Genomic DNA, 21183 nt, shown 5'->3' with positions numbered 1-21183 from the left:
ATTCTATAAACCCATCTTAAAATGTTTATAGGTTCAGAGATGTGAAGTGGTTTGCCCAAGGTCCCACAGCCAGATGGTGGCAGAACTGGGCCTTGAACTTGGTTCACTAGAGTGCAAAATGGATTCAGGGTTCTGGGGAGCAGACCTGGGTTCAGACCCTATACCTCTGGCAGGAGCAGCCAGGCCGGGGCTGGGACCTCCTCCCTACCCCCAACCTCCCAGAGGTCAGAGTCAAGGCCTAGATGGGAGGCTGGGGGGCCTGAAACATCTGCCTAAGGACAAGTTGAGGAAACACTGCACGGAATGGGTCGGGGGTCTGGGGGAATGGGTGGGAGTGCTGGTAAGCCAGGAGAGCTGGACAGAAGTCCAAAGGGCAGGCTGGGTGCAGGGCATTGGAGTGGTGTAAACACGCCCAAAACATAAGTGAGCCTCTGGCATCCCCCGGCTGGACAGTTTGCCACCTATTCTAGAACAGCCTGACTCCAGGCATGTCGAGAACTGGTTTGAAAGGCAGCTTACAGCCCGGAGATGGGAAACAAAGAAGAAAATGCCAAGCACTCCTTGTAATCTTGTGGGAAACAGCTCCTAGAGTCTGATTTTTGCTTTCTATTTCTTGTAAGAGAGGCCGAGAGGGCTCAGAACCCGGCTTGTCCAATGCAAACCCACAGAAGCGTCTTGCTGCACATCTATCCACGGACTTCCTATTTTTACTCTTAATAACCGTAAGCTCGAGGTTACCAGGGTCTCCTTGTTGCTATAGTGAGAGGTGATAGTGCCAGCCTTCCAAAGCGCTAGACCCTTGGCTTAGAAGAAGAACAGAATCTGGGTTGCTTTATTTTTGGGCTTGACTGAGAAGGTTTAATGCACCATTTGCCAGCCCTCCCAGCAATGGTGGTTTGTGCTCAAAATACATGAAACCTCAATAACAGAAAAACTGACGATTTCAGGAAGTGGGTATCTGAGAGTAATATAGAAGGAAAACTTTAAATTACAAAAATGATAAAACTTCATTAAGAACATCTAGAAAATGACAAAGAAATGAAAATGCATGTGATTATAATACCGTAACACAGCTTTCATGGTCCTGAGCTGTCATCCTACTACAGTCTATCAGTTTTCTTAAATGTGCATTTGGCAGAGTTGAAGATTTAGTGTGCGTATGTAGTGTGTGAATAATGGGTAGTCTGCTTTTTCAGTTATTATGTCATAAGCATCTTTCTGTGCTGCTGCATTATCTCAATAAACATTATTTTTATTGGTTGGGTAATGTCACATCATTTCATATAACACTCTCCTACTTTTCATCTTTGGTGTCTCTTGAATTCACGCTTGGTCTCTATCATACCATCTCTTTCAAAATTCTACTCCTTCTCTAATTTGGATAACTGGCCTGCCTTGTCCCTGTCCCCACCCCCGTACACACACACCCACACACACACACACACACTCACACACACACACACATACACATGTACACACTAGGATTTCCTCCACTCTACAGTCTTGCTAATCAAAGGGTGGTCCCACACCAGTGGCCTGGACACCCCTGGGAGCTTGTTAGAAATGCAGAATTTCAGACTCCAGCTGGGACCTACCGAATCTGCATCTGCATCTGTATTTTGACAAGATCCCCAGGTGATTCCTAAGCACATTGAAGCTTGAGAAGCACTGATCTGAAACACACATTCCCCACGCTCCAGGAGAGAACCCCGGCCAGGTGTGCAGCCTGCAGAGTGCAGACCAAATGGAGAGGGGGCTGGGAGTGAGTAGGTGAGGGCCAGCCAGACGACCACAGGTGGTGGGCAGCTGTGGGCCAGGAATCTTAGAGAGGTTGCAGGAAGGAATGAGGCCTGTGAAGGAAAACCTATAGAAGATACAAGATTGAAAACTGAGGGCTCAGTTGGCTAGGAGGGGCAGGGGCAAAACAACCAGCCCTGGCTCACTCCCACTTTGTAGGTGAAGAAGCTGAGGCACAGAGAAATTAAACTGCTTGCCCAAGGTCACCAGCGAATAGGTGGTGGAGCTGGGAGAGCAATCTGCTTCCAGAGCCCACACTCTTAACCACCCTGCAATGCAGTGGAGGGTAAACGACAGGAGGAAGAAAAGAAAAAAAGGACGTTAGACTCCTACAATGAGCTGGGTAATTTTTCACTTCCTTACATATAATAACCACGACAGCCTTTGGATGTGGATATTCCTACCCCATGTTACAAACGAGAAGGTCCATTTGCACCAGTGATGAGCAGTTCCTGAGTTCACATAGTTACTAACAGCTGAAGTCAGGATTTGAACCCAGGACATTTTGGGTCCCAAAGTGATGCTCTTTCCAAATTGCACACTTCATCCGCAAGGTGTGGAGCTGCTCTCTGCTCTCAGAACAGCTTCTTTCCTTCTCCCCTGTCTCCTGATTTTATTTTATTTTTTTAGATTTGATGAAAGCTTAACTTTTAAAAGTGTTTTTATTGGAGTACAGTTGATTTACAATGTTGTGTCAGTTTCTGCTGTACAGCAAAGGGAATCAGTTAAACATATACATATATCCACTCTTTTTTAGATTCATTTCCCATACAGGTTATTACAGAGTATTGAGTAGAGTTCCCTGTGCTATACAGTAGGTCCTTATTAGTTATCTATTTTATATGTGGTAGTTTATATGTGGTAGTAAAATATGTGACACATATTTTATATGTGTCAATCCCAGTCTCCCAATTTATCCCCCACCCTTTCCCTCCGGTAACCATAAGTTTGTTTTCTACATCTGTGAATCTATTTCTGTTTTGCAAATAAGTTCATTTGTATCATTTTTTTAGAGTCCACATATAAGCAATATCATATTTGTCTTTGTCTGGCTTTACTTCACTCAGTATGAGAATCTCTAGGTCCATCCGTGTCGCTGCAAATGGCATTATTTCGTTCTTTTTTATGGTTGAGTAATATTCCATTGTATATATGCACCACATCTTTATCCTTTCATCCGTCGATGGGTATTTAGGTTGCTTCCATGTCCTGGCTATTGTAAATAGTGCTGCAATGAACATTGTGGTGCATGTGTCTTTTTGAATTACGGTTTTCTCAGGGTATATGCCCAGTAGTGGGATTGCTGGGTCATATGGTAGTTCTATTTTTAGTTTTTTAAGGAACCTCCACACTGTTCTCCATAGTGGCTGTACCAATTTACATTCCCACCAACAGTGTAGGAGGGTTCCCTTTTCTCCACACCCTCTCCAGCATTCATTATTTGTAGATTTTTTGATGATGGCCATTCTAACTAGTGCAAGGAGATACCTCATTGCAGTTTTTTTTTAATTAATTAATTTTGTTTATTTATTTTTGGCTGCGTTGGGTCTTCATTGCTGTGCGCAGGCTTTCTCTAGTTGCGGCGAGCAGGGACTACTCTTTGTTGCAGTGCATGGGCTTCTCATTGTGGTGGCTTTTGTTGCGGAGCAGGGGCTCTAGACACATGGGCTTCAGTAGCTGTGGCACGTGGACTCAGTAGTTGTGGCTTGTGGGCTCTAGAGCACAGGCTCAGTAGTTGTGGCACATGGGCTTAGTTGCTCTGCGGCATGTGGGATCTTCCCAGACCAGGGCTCAAACCCGTGTCCCCTGCGTTGGCAGGTGGATTCTTAACCACTGTGCCACCAAGGAAGCCCCCCTCATTGCAGTTTTGATTTGCATTTCTCTAATAATTTGTGATGTTGAGCATCTTTTTATGTGCTTTTTGGCTATCTGTATGTCTTCTTTAAAGAAATGTCTATTTAGATCTTCTGCCCATTTTTTGATTGGGTGGTTTGTTTTTTTGATATTGAGCTGCATGAGCTGCTTGTATATTTTGGAGATTAATGCCTTATCGGTTGCTTCATTTGCAAATATTTTCTCCCATTCTGTGGGTTGTCTTTTCATTTTGTTTATGGTTTCCTTTGCTGTGCAAAAGCTTTTAAGTTTAGTTAAGTCCCATTTATTTATTTTTGTTTTTATTTTCATTACTCTAGGAGGTGGATCAAAAAAGATCTTGCTTAGATTTATCTCAGAGAGTGTTCTGCCTGTTTTCCTGTAAGAGTTTTATGGTATCAGGCCTTACATTGAGGTCTTTAATCCATTCTGAGTTTATTTTTGTGTATGGTGTTAGGTAGTGTTCATTCTTTTACATGTAGCTGTCCAGTTTTCCCACCACCACTGATATAAGAGACTGTCTTTTCTCCATTGTATATTCTTGCCTCCTTTGTCATAGATTAGGTCACCATGGGTGCCTGGGTTTAACTCTGGACTTTCTATCCTGTTCCATTGATCTATATTTCTGCTTTTGGGCCAGTACCGTACTGTTTTGATTACTGTAGCTTTGTAGTATAGTCTGAAGTCAGCAAGCCTGCTTCTTCCACCTCCATTTTTCTTTCTCAAGATTGCTTTGGCTATTCAGGGTCTTTTGTGTTTCCATACAAATTGTAAAATTTTTTGTTCTAATTCTGTGAAAAATGCCATTGGTAATTTGATAGGGATTGCAGTGAATCTTTGGATTGCTTTGGGTAGTGTAGTCATTTTGACAATATTGATTCTTCCAATCCAAGAACATGGTATGTCTCTCCATTTCTTTGTTTCACCTTTGATTTCTTTCATCAGTATCTTATAGTTTTCTGAGTACAGGTTTTTTGCTTCCTTAGGTAGGTTTATTCCTAGGTATTTTATTCTTTTTGATGTGATGGTAAATGGGATTGTTTCCTTAATTTCTCCTTCTGATCTTTCATTGTTAGTGTATAGGAATGCAAGATATTTCTGTGTATTAATTCTGTATCCTGCAACTTCACGAAATTCATTGATGAGCTCTAGTAGTTTTCTGGTAGCATCTTTAGGATTTTCTATGTATAGTATCATGTCATCTGCAAACAGTGACAGTTTTACTTCTTTTCCAATTTGGATTCCTTTTGTCTTCTGATTTTAAAACCCCATCTCTGCCCAGGGACACATTCCCCTTGCCCGTTCATGGTGAGGACAAACACAGGGCAAGTTTCAGATATTTTCCTCAATCCTTAAAATTGTGAAATGCTTACGACTAGAAGGTACCTGTTGTGCATTTAATCCAACTGCCTCATTTTACAGTTAAGGAAACTGAAGCCCAGAGAGATCAAGTGGCTTGTCTGAGGTCACACAGCCATAGATCCAAGACTCTGACCCTGGATTCAGTGTTCCTTTCGTGACTCTGGGCTGTATTTGCACCTGGTGTCCTGGGTGCCAAGGGATCTGTGCACCACCAGGGCAGCCAGCACTGGGCTGTCGGGTTGCTAGGTCAGTGCAAGTTCAGCCTTAAGCTTAAGGTGAAGGATGCAATGTATGAATCTCCATTTAAAAAAACCAAACTGGGGCTTCCCTGATGGCGCAGTGGTTAAGAATCCGCCTGCCAATGCAGGGGACACAGGTTTGAGCCCTGGTCTGGGAAGATCCCACATGCCATGGAGCAACTAAGCCCGTGTGCCACAACTACTGAGCCTGCACTCTAGAGCCCACGAGCCGCAACTACTGAGCCCACATGCCACAACTACTGAAGCCTGTGTGCCTGGAGCCCGTGCTCCGCAACAAGAGAAGCCACTGCAATGAGAAGCCCACGCACCACAACGAAGAGTAGCCCCCACTCGCCGCAACTAGAGAAAGCCCACACGCAGCAACGAAGACCCAACGCAGCCAAAAAATATATTAAAAAAAAAAAATGAAGAGGAACTAAAGAGTAAAAAAAAGAGAGAGAACAGAGGCTTGAAGAAAAAAAGCCTAATAAAAATAATATCTGCTTGTTAAAAATCCAAGCAGTGTAGAAGCGTGTCTGCAAACACTTGAAAGCACCCCCTCCCAGCCCTCCCCGGCCCACTCCCCAGGGGTAACCACTTAGTGCCGCCTCCAATGGCTTCTTAATTTTCATGCCAGCCATTGGGTTTTGTAGGATCCATGCCACAGCAAGGCTATTTTTAACAAGCATCCCAGGCTTCAGGAGGTTGAGGAGAGGGGAAGAAAAAATATTCCATTTGTGTATTTTTAATCCATGTGCATTTGAGCAAGCAGTGGCTTTCCTGTCCCTGCTGCCAAGGGTTTCAGGCAATTGATTAGACTTTCTGGGTGCGGGGTAATCCTTTCTCTTCCCCTAACGAGGCTGGAAGGCCAGGGAGAGGTTCAGGTGATGTTTCTGGGGCCGATGGCTGTCTCAGCTGGCTGCCTTCTGATCCTGCCTGCCCCCAGCCCTCTCCTTCCGGGCAGCCTTGACAATCCTGGCTGGGTCTTCCAGAGCAGAGGAGGCCTGGGAACCTGACTCTTTGTGCCACACTCATATTTAGAAATGTCTCCAGCCAGAGGTTGGCGTCTGTCCCGCTTGGGCTCTGGGCAGGGGGTGCAGTCACATGTGCTGCCTTTGAGTGGGCAGATTCTGAGTGGGCAACGGCCCGCTTTGAATATAAACACAGTCCTTTTATGCCGAGGAGCTGGCATCCGAGCCTGTGCTCCTGGTCACTGGGTGAAGGCAAGTGCTGGTAGCCGGATGGGTGACAGGGAGACGGAAGAAGGATGTCACAAGGCTTGAACTGGGCAAAATGGTGGTCGAGGAGGGGTCTCAGCTCCCTGCCCTCCACCCCCCCAGCCCCGTCCCTATCTTTTTTCTGCGCTCCTTCGCCAGGTGCGCAGAGCACTGCCACTGCCTGAGTAGGAGGCCTGCTGCCCCGGGGGGTTGTGGAGGGGTGTCGGCCAGATGGTGCCCCCATCTGAGCCTTCCTTTCTGCCCTGTGAGTTCCCCAGTATATTGAGGGGTGGTCCTGGGAGGCTGTGTATTGGGACCAGAGTGAGGCCCGGATGTAGAGCCAGCTGCGGCAGTCTTGCTCTGCCCTCCCTGTCGGTGAGCAGACAGCCCCTCAACCTCTCCAGATGGCACCTGCAAAACGTGTCCAGGATGATGTCATCCCTGAAGGCTCTTTTGGCGCTGACAGTGATCATTCTACAATTTCTTGCTCACCCTGCTTTCTTTCCCATGACAGTGCATGACAACAGATAAAACGGACCAACCAGCCCAGCCTTAAATAGCAGCCCCCTGGGTAACAAACATCATATCATGCCTTAGCCCTATAAAAACTCTCCTTTCTTTTAAACAGTTCCTTTAAGGAGGGGCATTCTGGTTTATTCACTCATGCCTCAGGTCTTTAATGAACAACTGCGAAGCGCTCTCTCCAGCTCCACAGCAGCTGATGGGGGCTTTTGTATCTCCTTACATAGCACCTCTCCACCCCTCTGCAGGCCTGCCCTGGGGACCAAGGTGGCTTGCTTACCACATTCAGCTCTCTGGAGAGGACTCTGCCTTCCTGCAGCTGAATCTTCAGAGAGAACACAAATGCAATAGGATTCCTCTCCTACAGCTGATGCCAAGCCAGTGCCAAGTGCTGAAGCCCCTTGCACCTCCACCTCACCCTGCTCCATCTTCCCTCCTCCCTCCACATCCCAGGGGAAGAAAGCTCCATGCAGTGGTCAAGAAGGCTGAATAGATATTTTCTTCATATCTCCTATATAACTGAATGAATGAATGAGTGAATGAATGAATAAATAAGCAGATAAGCAAGTGAGCAAATGAATGGAGGAAGAAATGGAAACTCAATCTCTACTCCAAAGGAACTTAAAATTCAAAGGAAAAGAACCATGCTTGTAGCATGGTAGCACTGTGGGACTGAAGGGGACCCTAGGGATTGGACTCACCCCCTCTTTTTATGGGAAAGGAAATGCAGGCTCAGAGGCGGGAGGGGCTGCCGTGCGATGCATGCAGCGGACCACGGAGGTCAGAGGATGGCGAAATCGCCCAGGGAGAGTGAGATCCTGAATCGAACACAAGGCTGCCCTACTTTCCCTCTGCTGCTGCCCTAAGTGTCCCTTGTCCTTGGGAAAAATTGTCTTTTCATATGGTTGGGAGTGGATGGCGCAGTTTTTCTTTGAGGGTTAATTGTTTTGCTGACAGCACAGATAATTAGGAATGAGAATCCCGAGTGAGGGCGACAGCACCATCTGCTGTGAATATGTTTCAACCCCACCTTGCAGGAGGGCTCAGAAGCACTCCGATCCCCACCCTCCCACCCCCAGCGAAAACTGATGTGCTCTAGCTGTTTGCTTCCGGAGCTACAGCCGCCAGGTGATCGTGCAGCCCATGGGACAGGCTGGTAACCGGCTTCTGAAGCGTGCAGCTTCTCCTCCCTTTCCCACGGCATTTGGTGCACGTGTAGTAGGGCTCATGTCTTACTTGGTAGAACAAGGACCCCCTCCCCTTCCCCGGGGTGCCTGGGACACAGAACGATAATAACACCAGGGGATGACTTTCCATTCTTTCCGTAGCCTGATGTTTTGAGGTGTGGTCCGGTGGGCATGTGGGTCTGCACTGAGCTCCTGGCTGCTTTTGGTGTTTGCGTCCTTTTTCCGCTGAACTCCATGGATTGGCCACCTATCCTGGGTTTCCTGGCCTTTGGCCTGTGCTGCCTATTCTAGAAGGATCTCGGCCTGCCTGCCCACCAGGTAGGAATTTCCTAGGTTGTGACTTCTTCCTGGAGAGCGGAAGCAGAGCAGCGTTGGAATCAAGCAGAGAATCCAATTGTCCAGGAGCAGCTGAGATCTTTCTTCGTAGGGGTGGAACTTCGTGGTGGCGTTTTTTCATTTTCATTATTCAGGAATATATCCCATATACAAAAGAGCATTGATGTGTGTGTATGCTTTTGGAAGGTAATACCAATAACTGCTTTGTTCTTTCAAAGGGGCTTCTAATCCCCAGGGCTGCCTTGCCCAGCAATGCCTCGGAGGCCAGAGCTGTAAAGCCAGGTTGCCCTGGAGGCTCAAGGTGGGCACCCTGCCCCGCTCCCCACTCCCAAGCTGTGGCTATTTATCACAGCAGCACCCTGTTTGCCTGAGCTGCTCCTGTCAGCTAGGGGCCTCCACATTCCTGCCTTCCCTGTTTATCACTCTCTTCTCTGTGCCTTCTTCGCCTAGACCCTCCTAGCAGGGGAGAAACCACAGGCTGGATCCTCCTCCTGTTCTCTCTTCTCCCCATCCCCCCACAGCAGGCCAAGCATGCCTCTGTTCCCCTCGTCCTCCCCACTCCTACCGACCCGCCATTCCCCTGACGTGCTAGGAAATTAACCCAGTACCAAGGGGCTTGCTGGAAAGAATGATAACTGGGAGTCAGAAATTCCAGTCTTGACTCTTTCACTACCTTCCTGTGGGATCTTTAGTGAGATTCTCAACCTTTCTGTGCTTTTGTTTCCTCATCTCTAAAATAACCTTAAAAAAAAAATACCCCTTTATGTCACTACTGTGAAACCACATGGGTCCAGTGGATGCCAAAGCAGCTTGAAGGGTATAAATCAGGGTGTGTGTGAAAGACATTGTCATTGTTAGGCTTACAAAATCCATGGGACTCCAGGTCCCTGCCTCCCTTTGCTGCCCTCATCCCTGTCCGTGGTGCTCCCCCTTTCCTGCAGCGCTGGATGCCCTGGTGGACACTCTCCACCTACCACAGCCCCTTCTCAGCAGTGGGTCCACTGAGGCCCAGAGGACCCCGAGTTTGGGGTGGAGCTCAGGGTCACAGCTGTCTGGGCAGCGGCCCCGGGAGCTGGAGGCCATGCCTGGTCAGAGATACGGGGCTACGGCCAATGTGGCCCCAGTCTCCAGAACCCAGGAGATCTGCATGCTGAGGCGCGGCTTCTTCTTGTTGGAGCCCCTTCCTACCTGCCCCCTGCCCCCAGAGTGTGAGCTGTGGTCTTGGCTATGAAATGTGGTCACTCAGTGGAGCAGTGTCTGTGTCCCTTACCCAGCGAGGTTTGCATCTGTACCCTTGTCTCTCACTCTGAGCGAAGGGCTGTGAAAGGAGGCCACAGGTGGGTGGCCTTCCTGGAGCCCCCAAACCACAGCACACCGGAAGCCTTGTCCCAGGGCCTGGGCTACAAGAGTTGAGGAATGTCCCCGGTAGACATGGCCTTGTTCTTTGTGGGTCTCATTGGTGGAGGGAGGACACCCAGGTCCTTCCTCTTTCCTGGGGCAATGAGGTTCTGTTGGTGGGTATGAGCTAAATTCTGAATGGTGGGTAAGATGGGTGACTGAAGGTGCGTCTTTCAGGCAGATGAAATAAAATATGCCAAGGTAAGGAGATAAGAATGAAGGGGTGTGTGTGTGTGTGTGGCACACGCATGCTGAGGCCTGGGGGTAGGGTTGGTGGGTGGGACATTGGCAGTGAAGACCCTAGCTGAGGTAGAGTCTATATAGTCACCTGGAGTTACAAGATCTAATAATAGAGAGAGAAAAAAAAGATGGCTGGAAAGTTCTAGAACAGTTAAAACTTGGACATGTGTCTCTGCCCCTGGTAGGTCACAGGGACCTTTGTTCTTCCTACAGGTCTCCTCTGAGGCAGCTGGGAACTCAGAAGGCCTCACTACCCCTGAGGAGTAGGCCAGCCAGGAGAGCAGTAAGGGATGGCATGAAGCCCACCAGGGCCTGAGGAGTGAGCACAATCTGCAGCTCGTTGGACCCGGAGCCTCCAAGTCGGGAGACTGTACCAGCGGGGAGACTCAAGAAGAATTGATACCTCGGCCCCAAGTGACATGTACACGGTGTAATGACAGGTAATGAACCTGAGGTTCATCAGTCCTTTCGGAATGATATGGCAGGTAGGAGAATATGTCAGCCTGCAGTAGACGTAAAAGGTCAGCTCTTGGGAGGATAACCGTGCAAACAAAGCAGAGTAAGGCCTGATGAGATAATAGGTGGATGCTTTCTAGTTATTAGTTCCTGCCCCAGGCTCTTGCTGGAGCTAGGCACCAGAAGATTTAGCAGCAGGTAGGTTCGCTTGCTATGCCTCATAGGAAGGCCTGATGCCATATGGATGTAGCACCTCTTGTTTTAAGACCTTAGAGTAACAAATCAAGAAGTCATTATTTCCCATCAGCTCCCTTGGGAAGCAGGGCATGGATGCCAGTGGGGAAACAAAGGCAACGAGGGGTGCAGGAGCTCTTTCATGGATCAGTGATACCTAAGGGATAGACCTGGAGGCCTTATTGGCTGAGAAGCCTTCTGGGTTGGGACAGATTTTTTGAATGACCGGTGAGGTGATGGGTTGGAATTTCTTGTAAAAAAGGAAATAGGGACTTTGTGGCTGCCTTCGTCCCTCCAGGGATGCCAGGGCAAGTAGCAGATGACCAAGGCTGACTTCGGGAGGTCATGGGTGGGGGTCTGGAGAGCACAGGCGGGGGCTGGCAGACACCCTGGGTCTAGCAGGTAATCTGAGGAGGTCAGCCAAGGCAGAAAGCATTGAGAAGGTCCTCAGAGCCTAGAGGGCAGGACCCTGAAGCTGGGAGGACCAGGGTCCAGTGGGACTGGAGACCCCGAAGATGAGCTCTGATCTAGTGGAGGGCCTGTTCCATTGGCCATCTGGTCGTCACTGTGTGTGTCATACTGGGTACCGCTCTGGCAATTTCCGCCATGGGGAAAACGGCAGGCTGGGGCGGGAGCAAAAATAGCTTGGGGCCTTGGGAAACTGACCAGGGCAGGGGGAGAGGGCCAATGGCCTGGGGCAGGAGGCCCAAGAGGGTGTGGCAAATTCCATTCCAGTGCAGGCCAGTGTCAGGGTCCACAAAGCCAAGCCAAGGGGTGGGGAGGGGCAGAGTATTAGGACTTCTGGGAGCCCTTGTTCCAAATCAGGCAGAAAGAATAAGATGAAGAAGGAATCCAGAAAGCTGAACCCAGCTCTAGGAAATGGATCAACCACAGGTACCAGGTGGGCCCAGGACTTGGCTTCTGTCTATATGAACAATGGCAGGGGAGTCGAGCTTTGGGGAGATAGTTAGGGGTCTGGCTAGGCCTGGAGGGGCTTTGCTAGGGAGCTGGTATCTTCACAGTTTCCTGGAGCTAGCTGTGTCCCTGGGCACCCTAGACCCTAGTGTACCAGGTCTGGACTATTCTCAGACCCCCACCTCTCAGTGGAGCAGGCAGTCTGTGCATTTTAGGCTTGACTGGGGACCTGGGCAGGGCTCACCGTGTGGGCCTTCGTGACGGGAGGTGATGGGGGGCAGGAGGAGGCAGAAGAGGCCCAGCCCTGCAGGTAGCTCAGGAAGGTAAGGGGCTTAGCAGCCTCAGGAAGGTAAGGGGCAAAATACTTTCTGATTAAGTCAAGAGAGAACAAAGGGTTGAATCTAGAAGTTTCTTAACCTAGTTTCCCAATATTTCCCGAGTACCTGTTTTGTACTGGGCACTGTGCTAGGTGCCAGACACAAAGATGCATGAGGTGTGTCTGCTCCCAGGGGAGGGAACATGGGGCAGAGGAAAAAACATGGGAGTGGAGACAGATCTGGGACTCTGGGAGCCTCAGGCTCCTGTCTTCAAAATGGGGACAAGACTTTCTCACTCACAGGCTGGTTGGGAGAATTAAATAAAATGAAACATGCAAAACATTTAGCACCGCAGCTGGCACCACAGTAAGTGATCAATCATTTAGTTTTCTTCCATTGTTCTGCTCTTGGAGGAGCTTATGGTCTGGGAGGGGAGGGAGCAAAGAAGGCTGGGAGAAACGCATCCCAATTCCCAGGGCTTCTGATTGTGAACAGGGTTTGAGGCCTGGGCTTTGAAAACCTCGTTCTCGGCATTCCTCTGGCCATGGAAAATGTAGTTTAAGGTGGATCCGAACACTCAGAAATGGTGATTGCCTGTGAGTGCTTTGGCAGTTGCTGGGCCTGGGGATGCTTTCTGGGCACTGAGTAGGATAGAGGGAGGGAGGGGTGGGTCCAGGAATTTACAGACGTGTTGAGAAGAGAGGACATTCTCGGAATGCTTGGAGAGTCTTGCCTCCTCGGCTTCCAGCACTGCTCTAGGGAGTGGGGCAGGATGAGTCGGGTACAGAAACCGAGGCAAGACTTGGGACCTGGAGCAGGGCTGCCCAGAGAGACTGAGCATGCGCCAGTCTCATGGAATTTTCAATTTGAAGCAAGTGAAATTAATTGTAATAATGTTTCATTTAACTCAACATGTCCAAAGTATTATCATTGCAACATGGAGTGAATATAAAGATTATTAATGAGATAGTTTATATTCTTCTTTTCGTACAAAGTCTTTGAGGTCCAGAGTGCATTTTTATACTTACGGTTTATCTCCGTTTGGACCAGCCACATTGCAAGTGCTCAACAACACCTGTGGCTAGTGGCTACTCTATTGGACAGCTTAGGTCTAGAATTTAGAGCATCTTGCCCAGGGGCACCCAGAGGCCAGGTGTATCCTGAGCTAGACAATAGGACTTACTATTCTGTCCTCTTCTCATGACACAACTGAAATGAATTCCTGGGGAAACTGGCTTGAAGAATCAGAGGTGTCTTGAATCACTTGTTCTGGATGGTAACGTATGTTCTCTAGAACCAGCCCTGGCTGCAGGTCTTCCCAGCTGGCCTCAGATGCCACCACTTACTGGTCCCGGGCTGACCCCAGGCAGTTCCCAAAGCTCTCTGAGCTTCAGAAGCTGCATTGAAAGTGGCACTAAGAATGTCTGTTTTGCTGGGTAATTATGAGGACTAAATAAAATAATCATTACTCTGTGACATGCCACGTCAAGAAATAATGCTTTTTATTTTCCTAAATTAAATGAAAACCGGGTTGAGTTCCCTATGGGCTAGGTGTGGCAAAAGTGTCCTAGCAGGAATTTCTGTAGTTCTGTTTCTACCCTTCTGTTGCATGAGGACTGTGGGGCTTTGTGGGGAAGGACAGATGGGCAGGGGGTGAGCCTGGACCTTGGCCCAGGGTGGCTGCCTGTGGCCCTCCTTATCCAGAGCCGTGTGGTCACCTGGAGGAGACAGGTCCTGCAGGCAGCTTGTGCCCCTGTGTCAGCTCTGCCGTAGAGAAGGCAGGGGTCCCCGGGCTTTCATCTCTAGAGGATGGACACCACCGTGGCACTGTGTTTCAGTGGGCCGAGGGGGTGCCGGCCACCCCAGGACCCATTACCTAAGCCATCCCAAGTGTCTTGGGACCCGACCCAGGCACCCTACTCGAAAAGCTGCTTGTCCTTCATCCCCTTTCTCTCCTGTCTCCCAGCCTCAGCCTTTGAAACAAAGGCCCATCCCTACCTTACCTGCCTCCTTTCTTTACCAGCCATAAAAATACAGATTAGTCCCTGTGAGGGCCAGGGAGCCCACGGTCATAGATGTGGCTGCTCTTTCTGGGTTTGGGAGAGGGTATTTTCTATTACTCTGTGAATGACATCTGCCCCAGTCACGGGCTCCCAACAGCAGTAGAAAATAGTAATTGCTACATATGTGTCCTGACACATGTCACTGGCATAAGGTTGGCACTCCACAAAATCAAGTTCCCCTAAGCCCAGCCCCACCTGAGGAATAGGTTAAATAATTTCTGCCTTTGGGGTTTTTCTGAGACTCAAATGAGATAGTGTATGTGAAAGACCTGCATAAAATTATAAAATGTTATTAAGACTCTTAATTCCCTACCTGGCGTGGTTTCTTGGTTGGGAACTGGGTTGATTCTAAACGTGCCCTTCCACTCGGCATCACATGGCAGGTTGGGCCATCATCACGCACTGTCCTCCCCACCGTGGGCCCCGCTCAGTGCTCCCCTGGGTGTTCCTCCCTGCAGGGCGAGCACCTCTCAACTAATAATCCTTTGTCTCCTGTGTGTCAGTGGCAGGTTTCCCTGACATCCTTAGTTTTCTTCAGCCTGTTGTGTGGGGTCTCTAACTCATCCCCCTGAGTTTGGAATCTACCCTAGTTATCAAGAAAGTTCCCAACCCATCTTTTCCGGGCCTGAGGGGAGAGAGGCCTGGAGCTAAGCAAGGGTCCTCTTCACCTGCCTGGCTTGGGTTTGGTGAGGATTCTGCGATGGGAAAGGAGGTTTGAATAGAGTGTCTGTAGGCAGATCCTTAGGGCTGGAGTGGAGAGAGCAGGATAAGGAGGTACAGGTCGGTGATGCAAAGAGTAACCGGGTGTCAGCCATGCTGGAATCAGTGCAAACTCTATAGACAAATGGGAATTCTCCAGCCCTGGGGACTGAAATGACATTTTCAAGGTTGGGTCAACATCTGATTGTGTGAGGTTGCGTCAGTGGTCCTTGGATGCTCACCGCAGCCGTCTGTGTTGTTCCTCCCCTGGGGGCAGCTGGTTTCTGCTTCCTGTTCCTCTCCTGGGCCCTGAGCTCTCAAGGCTGTCACGAATCCTAAAAGAGTCCTCCAAAGCAGTGTTATTGTGACTTAGCATCTATTTTAAAAGGTAATCTATGGCACATGTGGGGGACAATGAGGAGGGAGTGTCATAAAATCAAGCATATTTAGATGGAGATATAGTCTAGATTCTTTCTAAGTTTGCTTTGTGACCCTGTGCACATCTCTCAAGTTCCCCAGGCCTTAATGTTCTCATCTGTTAAATGAGCATGAGAAAGTGCACTGCAATGATTTAATGCTGTTGCCAGGCACACATGCATTCAAAAAGCAAGAGGCGCTATGAATCTTAATCACCAAACAGTTGAGAGTATTATGGCAACCCCCTTTTCCTCGTCAAGTCTAGCAGTGTGTAATTCTGCTCTTCAAAATTAGTCTCTTCGTTGCTTCCTGGGGGCCCACAGGGAACAGCTTCTGATATATCACCTTAAAATTTTGCAGCAGGGAGAGGCAGAAAGCCACATTGCCCTTGACTGACAACCTTCATATTGGTACTTGACAATTTTAATTTTTCATGATTCCTCTGATAAAAATAGTGCCCGACTAAAAACAAATACATTTGTATTTTCCATCTCCTTAATTAGTTTCTAATTTGGGGGTTCTTATTAGCTTAAAATCATCTCGCTGAAATGGTCCTTGGATGATAAAAAATGTGAAAACCACAATCAATTCTAGAGAGATCCTGCTATTTAATTATGCTGATTGGAGCACTAGAGACCCCTGGCAAAACGAACCTCTCAGAATAAGCTTGATTTGTGTAATTTGGTTTTTAAAAAATTTGGATGCATATTTATCATGTTCAACTATGTGTTCTTGTTCTCCTTGAGATTCTGACTCATCTCCTAAGAGATGGGTGGAGGAATCCATGGGCTGTGGAGACCGTGGGACTCCAGCTAAGCCCATGGAGTTGCTGGTAGCACCTGGCCAGAAGGGAAGACAGGGTCCCTGGCTTGTCTGGTCATTTAAAAGTGTCTTTTCTTTATTAAAAAAAAAGAAAGAAAGAAAGAAAGGTAAAAGGTCACCCAGAGATAGCCTAGGAAAGGATAAGCTGATAGAATTTTGGAGCTGATGGTAGTAGAGAGTCCTCCATGAAATCCCAGGCTGGAGATGTATCTAGAACCAAATGCTAGAATGTGATACGACTTTGGAGATACTGGGAAGACCTAGTTGCTCAAAAAGATATATCCCCCCAGCATCCAAATCCATGGATCAGTATTAGCTTTGCTAAAAGTGGACCACCAGATGTGACGTGATGGGAAGGACACAGCACCACCCAGGACATTTTCCCACCATATAACTGAACATAAAACTGTTCCTGCCTGTAAATCTAACGACCACCTTATGCAGGGACTAGAGGAACATGGGAAAAGCCCACCACAGAGAGGCCGTCACCAGATCCAGAACGAGAGGGCTCCTCAGGACAAATGCCCTATCTTCCCAACAGGAGGTCGAGGGGAAATAATGGCGAGATGTGAGGGAATTGTTACAGATTTAGAGTCTTAAGAGATATACCAACCGAATGGCCTCTATGGGTCCAATTTGACTCATGACTCAAGTCTACTTTGACTCTATTTGAGAGAATCAAGGAGGTTAGAGACAGGCTGTGCGTTAGATACCCAGGAATTATTACTATTATTATTTTTTTATTTTTATTTTTTTTAAATATTTTTAACATCTTTATTGGAGTATAATTGCTTTACAATGGTGTGTTAGTTTCTGCTTTATAACAAAGTGAATCAGTTATACATATACATATATCCCGATATCTCTTCCCTCTTGCGTCTCCCTCCCTCCCACCCTCCTTATCCCACCCCTCTAGGTGGTCACAAAGCATCGAGCTGATCTCCCTGTGCTATGCGGCTGCTTCCCACTAGCTATCTGTTTTACATTTGGTTGTGTATGTATGTCCATGCCACTCTCTCACTTTGTCCCAGCTTACCCTTCCCCCTCCCCGTATCCTCAAGTCTATTCTCTAGTAGGTCTGCATCTTTATTCCCGTCTTGCCCCTGTTATACCCAGGAATTATTGTTAATTTTTTTAGGGTGTGTAATACTGTAGCAATGTTACATACTGAAGTATTTACAGATGATGTCTGGGATTTTCTCTAAAATATTTTAGATAAAAAAAGATGAAGCAAGAACAGATTGCTGACTATTGTTGAAGATGGTTTGGTAATTGGTGATGGGTATGTGGGGATTTATTATGCTCTTCTATTTTGTGTGTATTTGAAACGTTCAATAATAAAAAGTAAAATAATAATAAATGTCCTTACTGGTTGGCTGAGCCCTGAAATTTCACAATTAGAGCTTTCTTCATCTAGCTTAAGCCTTTCTTCGTCCATAATATACAGCTTCTCCTGGGAACATGATTTACCCTTTAGGAAAGTAGCAGTGGGGCAGTAGAACATTTCCCCAGTTCAGGATACTGTAGGTGTCCCATGCAAAAGGGTTTCAGGTGAGGTAAGTTTGGAGAAGGTTGCATTGAACTAAGCCAAACAGGTTTCTTCAGAACTTCGGTTATACTGTGAATGAATGTTAACACGTACTGTGCATCTTGCGGAGGGGGGGAGTGGTGGTGCATAGCAGTGCCGTGTTCCCCCAAAATAATTTGTCATGTGCTTCAGAGGAGACAGAAACTTTCAGCTCCCCTAAGGAGAATCAGGAAGGTCAGAAACCTGGGTTCCAGAGCTGTTTCTATTTAGTAACTGGTCATTGGTCAATCACTCAAACTTTCTAAGTCTCAGTTTTCCTACCTGTAAAATGAGCTTCATATCACCTGCCACTTACCTTCCAAGATTATGAAAGGGCTTCGTGCAGTATAAAGCCCAAGACCAAAGGTTAAATTGTATGATTATTATTTAGTGCCATTTTCTGAAACTCGGTCCACAAATGTTTGCTTGGAGACTCCTGGCTCTGTGTATAGATGTGGTCTAACATCACCCAAGGGATAGACTATCCTGGGTGTCACAAACTTAAAAGGTACAGAGGAGGTAAAAACAAGTTCTCTGCCCTTTGGGAGCTCACGACGGAACTGGAGAAGCAGTACAGATAAACAGTGACGGGGCAAAGCCATCTAACCCTAGAGATAAACGAAAGGTTCAGATTCAGAGGAAAGGGGAATTGCTCTTGGCTGGAGTGATCCTTGAAGGCCACCTGGAGGAGGTGGCACTTGACCTGGGCCTTGAAGCCTGGGGAAGATTTGGACAGACCATCCTTTTGTTGGTTATGGATCACTCAGCTAGAATACTTCCCTGTCTCCCGCCTCCACACGCCCACAGGCTGCAGCTGAGCACATAAACCCTGTTTGGATTACAGTATTATCTGACTTGGGGGCCCAAGTCTTCCCTGTCCGGAACTGGGGTCGTGCTCCCCCTGCCCGGCCCTGCCAGCCACTCCCATCCTCTCCTCTCCAGCTCCACCCCTTGTTTCCGTCTTCCCACCAGAGCTTAGAGAAGCTGGGATTACTCATCCCGTCCACGCTCACTCACTCCTGCCCTGTCTTTTAAGCAAAAAGAAAAACAAAAAGTATCAACCACGGAAACAAAGCAATAAATTATGACTCAGAGACATCCAAGCCTTCATGTGGAAATGTTTATTATCATCAGCAAATCATTCCTAGGGCAGAGAGAGAAGATGGCCTGAGTGGAAATCTTGCAAAAGGTGGGCCGCAGTTGCTCCAGTAAAGGTGAAGGGATTTGAGGCAGCCTTGGGAGCCAGTTAGTTTCTTGGGTGTGGAGAGCTGGGTGGGGGGCTCTCACTCCCCCCAGGGGGTGTGCATGGCGTTATTTGGCATGAATGGCCATCAAAGGCACTTGTTAGTGGGACTTCCCTGGTGGCGCAGTGGTTGAGAATCTGCCTGCCAATGCAGGGGACACGGGTTCGAGCCCTGGTCCGGGAAGATCCCACATGCCACGGAGCAACTAAGCCCGTGCGCTAAAACTACCGAGCCTGTACTATGGAGCCCGCAAACCACGACTACTGAAGCCCGCGCGCCTAGAGCCCGTGCTCCGCAACAAGAGAAGCCGCTGCAATGAGAAGCCCACACACTGCAACGGAGAGTAGCTCCCACTCACCACAGCTAGAGAAAGCCCGTGTGCAGCAACGAAGACCCAACTCAGCCAAAAATAAATAAATAAATGTATTTTTAAAAAAAAAGGCACTTGTTAGTTAAGAGCCCACACTGTCCTTTAATTTGCACAGCAGAAATGGAAGAAAGGGTCCTAGAAAAGGACAGGGTTGAGGTGGGTGCTTCAGGTCAACAAGGGGGCCCAGCTCTGTGCCACTCAAGGATTCAGAGACAACCGGGCCACATGCCTTGTCCTCAAGAGTCCTGTGTGGACAGAGCTCAGCCCACTCCCGGCACATTTGAAAGCTCAGAAAGCTATTGTTAGTATTGGTATTTGGGGAAGGACCTACTCAACGCCTGCCCCACTGTGGACCTTCCCTGCAATCGCACACCTCACACCTCAGCTGTGGGCCCAGGGTGCTGGGTTCTGGCTCTGCCACTTGGGGCAGGTGGCCTAGTCTCCCTGGGCCTCAGTGTCCACAAATGTAAGATGGGGCAACCACGCCTCTCTCCCAGGATGAAATGAAATGAATGAATTGGGAGCATGAAATGGAATGATCCAGAGAGAGCTCTTGGCTTCCCCCTCTGCCACTGAGAAGTAATAAGACATGGGACAAGTTGCCCTGAGCCTTGGTTTCCTTATCTGTTAATTGGAAAGAATTAGATTACCTGTCCTGCTGACATCATTTACCTACAGAAAGAGAGTTTAATGGGCAGTGTATTCAAAAACACTTCAAGAAATATAAAGAGTTAGTCAAACATTTAAAAAATGTGTTCATGTGTGTTACATATGCAAACCCACACATGCAAACTGTCCTCAAAAGACAAAAATCTCAGAGTGGCGAAAGGTGTCCACTGGTGGTCCAGTGGGGAGAGACGTAGCACCCGACTCTAGACTGGTTTGTATTGTGTTTTTTGGCCATTCCACTTTCCCAGAGGCCGCTCGTCTACTTTTCTGGATGCTGGTGCCCCCAGCAGGGCTCTGCCTTGGAAACTGCCCTGTGGGACCCTGAGCAAATCATGGAACTGCTTCCTCAGACACAAAACAAAGGTTAAAAACTGCTGGCCACACGACATCAAGAGGCTCCAGCGGGGTGATGAGCGAAAGCCTTTCTGAGTTGTAAAGCAGTGACCATATGGAAGCGGCCACCATCTTTATGCCTGTCAGCCAGGCCTTCTGAGCCCAGGGCAACACAAGATTTAATAACACTTGTTAATTGATTAATGTGCATCCTGCCATTTCAGGTGCTTTTGGGGAGGCAGTGGCAATTATTTTTATGTTAAAGAGGTACTCCTTAAAGAAGCCTCCCCTGACCCTGACCTTCTATTGCTTTTCTGAGTCAGAGGGTAGACCTTCTCCCAGCTCTGGTGGGTAACAGTCAGGTGGCCATTGGGGCTGAGACCAGCCATCCATTTACCCACTTATTCTAATTCACTTTGTAACTCAGCACTCACTCCAGGTGTTGATTTACAGTTAATGTTTCATCTTTAAATGAATACTTGTCTGGAATATTTCATGACTCAATGGAGGTGGTATTGACTTGGCAGCCAGGTAATGAGTCCTGGAGTGCCAAGTATTTTTTTTTTTTTTTTGGCCAATATTCCCCCTATTTTCCCCTACCAACCACATAAAGAACCCTCCACAAATACACACTGATTTTATTTTCAGGCTACAAGGCGTAGTGGAAAGAGTGAGGGCTGAGTCAGGAGATAGGAGCTCTCAGCCCAGCTTTGCTGTTAATTCACTGTGTGATGCCAAGAAAGTCACTTGACCTCTCTGGGCTTCAGTTTCCCATCTGCTGGATGGTGCAGGGTCGGGAGGGGAGTTCTTCCACTGAATCTCTGACTAGGTCCACCAGACCAGCAATGTATGCAATGCATGAGAGAGATCTATGTTCAGATTACAAAAATAATAATTGCTTTGTATA

At 47.9% G+C, this 21183-nt stretch overlaps 1 protein-coding gene across 8 annotated transcripts in view; it reads left to right on the top strand.

Annotated features, from left to right (window-relative positions):
- ZBTB7C (zinc finger and BTB domain containing 7C) overlaps positions 1-21183 on the top strand; it is a 373598-nt gene that overhangs the window by 68384 nt on the left and 284031 nt on the right. For 6 of the 8 annotated variants that reach the window (XM_036823649.1, XM_036823635.1, XM_036823636.1 and 3 more), the window contains one exon: positions 10384-10610. The exons of the other annotated variants lie outside the window; for them this stretch is intronic. Coding sequence is in view for 1 of the 6 variants with exons in the window: in XM_036823636.1 (XP_036679531.1) it covers positions 10604-10610 (7 nt within the window). In the remaining 5 variants the exon portion in view is untranslated. The remainder of the gene's footprint in view (positions 1-10383; positions 10611-21183) is intronic. 8 annotated transcript variants of the gene reach the window in all.

Source organism: Balaenoptera musculus, chromosome 14 (assembly GCF_009873245.2).
Source record: "Balaenoptera musculus isolate JJ_BM4_2016_0621 chromosome 14, mBalMus1.pri.v3, whole genome shotgun sequence".
Lineage (NCBI taxonomy): Eukaryota > Metazoa > Chordata > Mammalia > Artiodactyla > Balaenopteridae > Balaenoptera > Balaenoptera musculus.
This window is presented reverse-complemented; position numbering and strand designations above follow the sequence as displayed.